We start from the raw sequence: 1,226 nt of genomic DNA, 5'->3' as shown, positions 1-1,226 counted from the left end.
AAATCACTTCAATCACCTTTTCTCCTTTCTCCCCATCTATACCTGCCAGTCCATTTGCCCCCTGTGAACCCTGAAGAAAGATTTGCAGCAATTTTAACTTGATGTTCTTCATGTCACAAAGCTTTTCATCAAGTATGGTAGGGAGAATTATCACTTACTGCAATACCTGGGGGACCGTTTGGCCCAGGGTCCCCTGGGGGTCCTTTACTTCCACGGGGTCCTGGTTTTCCAATGACACCACTGAACCCCTGAAGTCCTGGAGGACCCTATATTAGACAATCAGTCAGAACAAATAAGTGTTTAAAAATGATCAGCCAAATAGAGATATAATGTAAATGAAAGGGCTGATTTTGTGCTCACACATGGTCCATCTGTTCCCCGATGCCCGGGATCTCCTTGACGGCCCTGCAGAGATGTAACCCATTGTTTTCAATTGAAGGAAAAAAATTAAGCACTTTATATTTCAGCACTGCTTTATGGTAAATCCAACTCCACTGAACTAGTAAGGTCAGGATCTTATATTTTCTTGGAGAAGTGGTACTGTATATACCTGGGGTCCTGGTTGTCCCTTTTCTCCTACTGGACCAAGGGGACCCTAAATAAAGTTTGGGAATATTAGTCATCAAAACATGCAAATGACAGTGCTACAGCAGTGGAAACCAAACTACATTTATCCACTGAATTGAAAAAATCACCAAAATTTTAAATAAGAAATTATCTCAGTGTTTATACTTGATCCCTCACACACTTACTGGTGGTCCAGGCTTCCCAGTTGGTCCAGGAGGCCCTCTTAGACCTGGCTCTCCCTATAAGAAAACAAATGTCCTCTTTTACCTAAAGTTACTATTATAAAGGCTAAAACATTATGGCTCTGCTCTAAACCCAAGTGAGCTGTCTAGATTTTTAGTCATCATCCTAATAGGAAGGTTGTTCCAACCTTGTAATGGATAAGGGAATCCATGAATGCACAGTCATTTATGACGTTCCATTTTGCTTAGGATGTTGCCTTAAAAGATTGCAATGCAGCTCACAAAGGATTAGAATTGAGGCTTTATCTGTAGATGAGCTTTGACGTTATAACTGTACAAATGTACAACAGCATAATTGAATAAAGATATATTGCTGTTAATGTGAGATAGTTAAAGTGTAATTTGTCTTTACTCTGTCTCCACTGTGGCCCGGTCTTCCTCTCATACCCACGTTTCCTGGAAAACCCTTAAGAGAAT

The 1,226-nt window shown here is 40.6% G+C and overlaps 1 protein-coding gene across 1 annotated transcript; it reads right to left on the bottom strand.

Annotated features, from left to right (window-relative positions):
- Positions 1 to 7: 7 nt before the first annotated feature.
- Positions 8 to 1,209, bottom strand: LOC107682834 (collagen alpha-1(XII) chain-like; the record flags this gene model as incomplete). Its single annotated transcript, XM_016478961.1, has 6 exons — positions 1,162 to 1,209; positions 753 to 806; positions 551 to 595; positions 361 to 405; positions 159 to 266; positions 8 to 70 (listed from the first exon to the last, which is right to left on the bottom strand). Coding segments are annotated over exons 1-6 (348 nt in total), but the record flags the coding sequence as incomplete, so codon positions are not given.
- Positions 1,210 to 1,226: the final 17 nt, after the last annotated feature.

The sequence above is a fragment of the Sinocyclocheilus anshuiensis genome, unplaced genomic scaffold (genome assembly GCF_001515605.1).
Source record: "Sinocyclocheilus anshuiensis isolate Anshui unplaced genomic scaffold, SAMN03320099.WGS_v1.1 C32641874, whole genome shotgun sequence".
Taxonomy (NCBI): Eukaryota; Metazoa; Chordata; class Actinopteri; order Cypriniformes; family Cyprinidae; genus Sinocyclocheilus; species Sinocyclocheilus anshuiensis.
The sequence above is the reverse complement of the archived record's forward strand: the minus strand, read 5'-3'. Positions and strand labels throughout refer to the sequence as shown.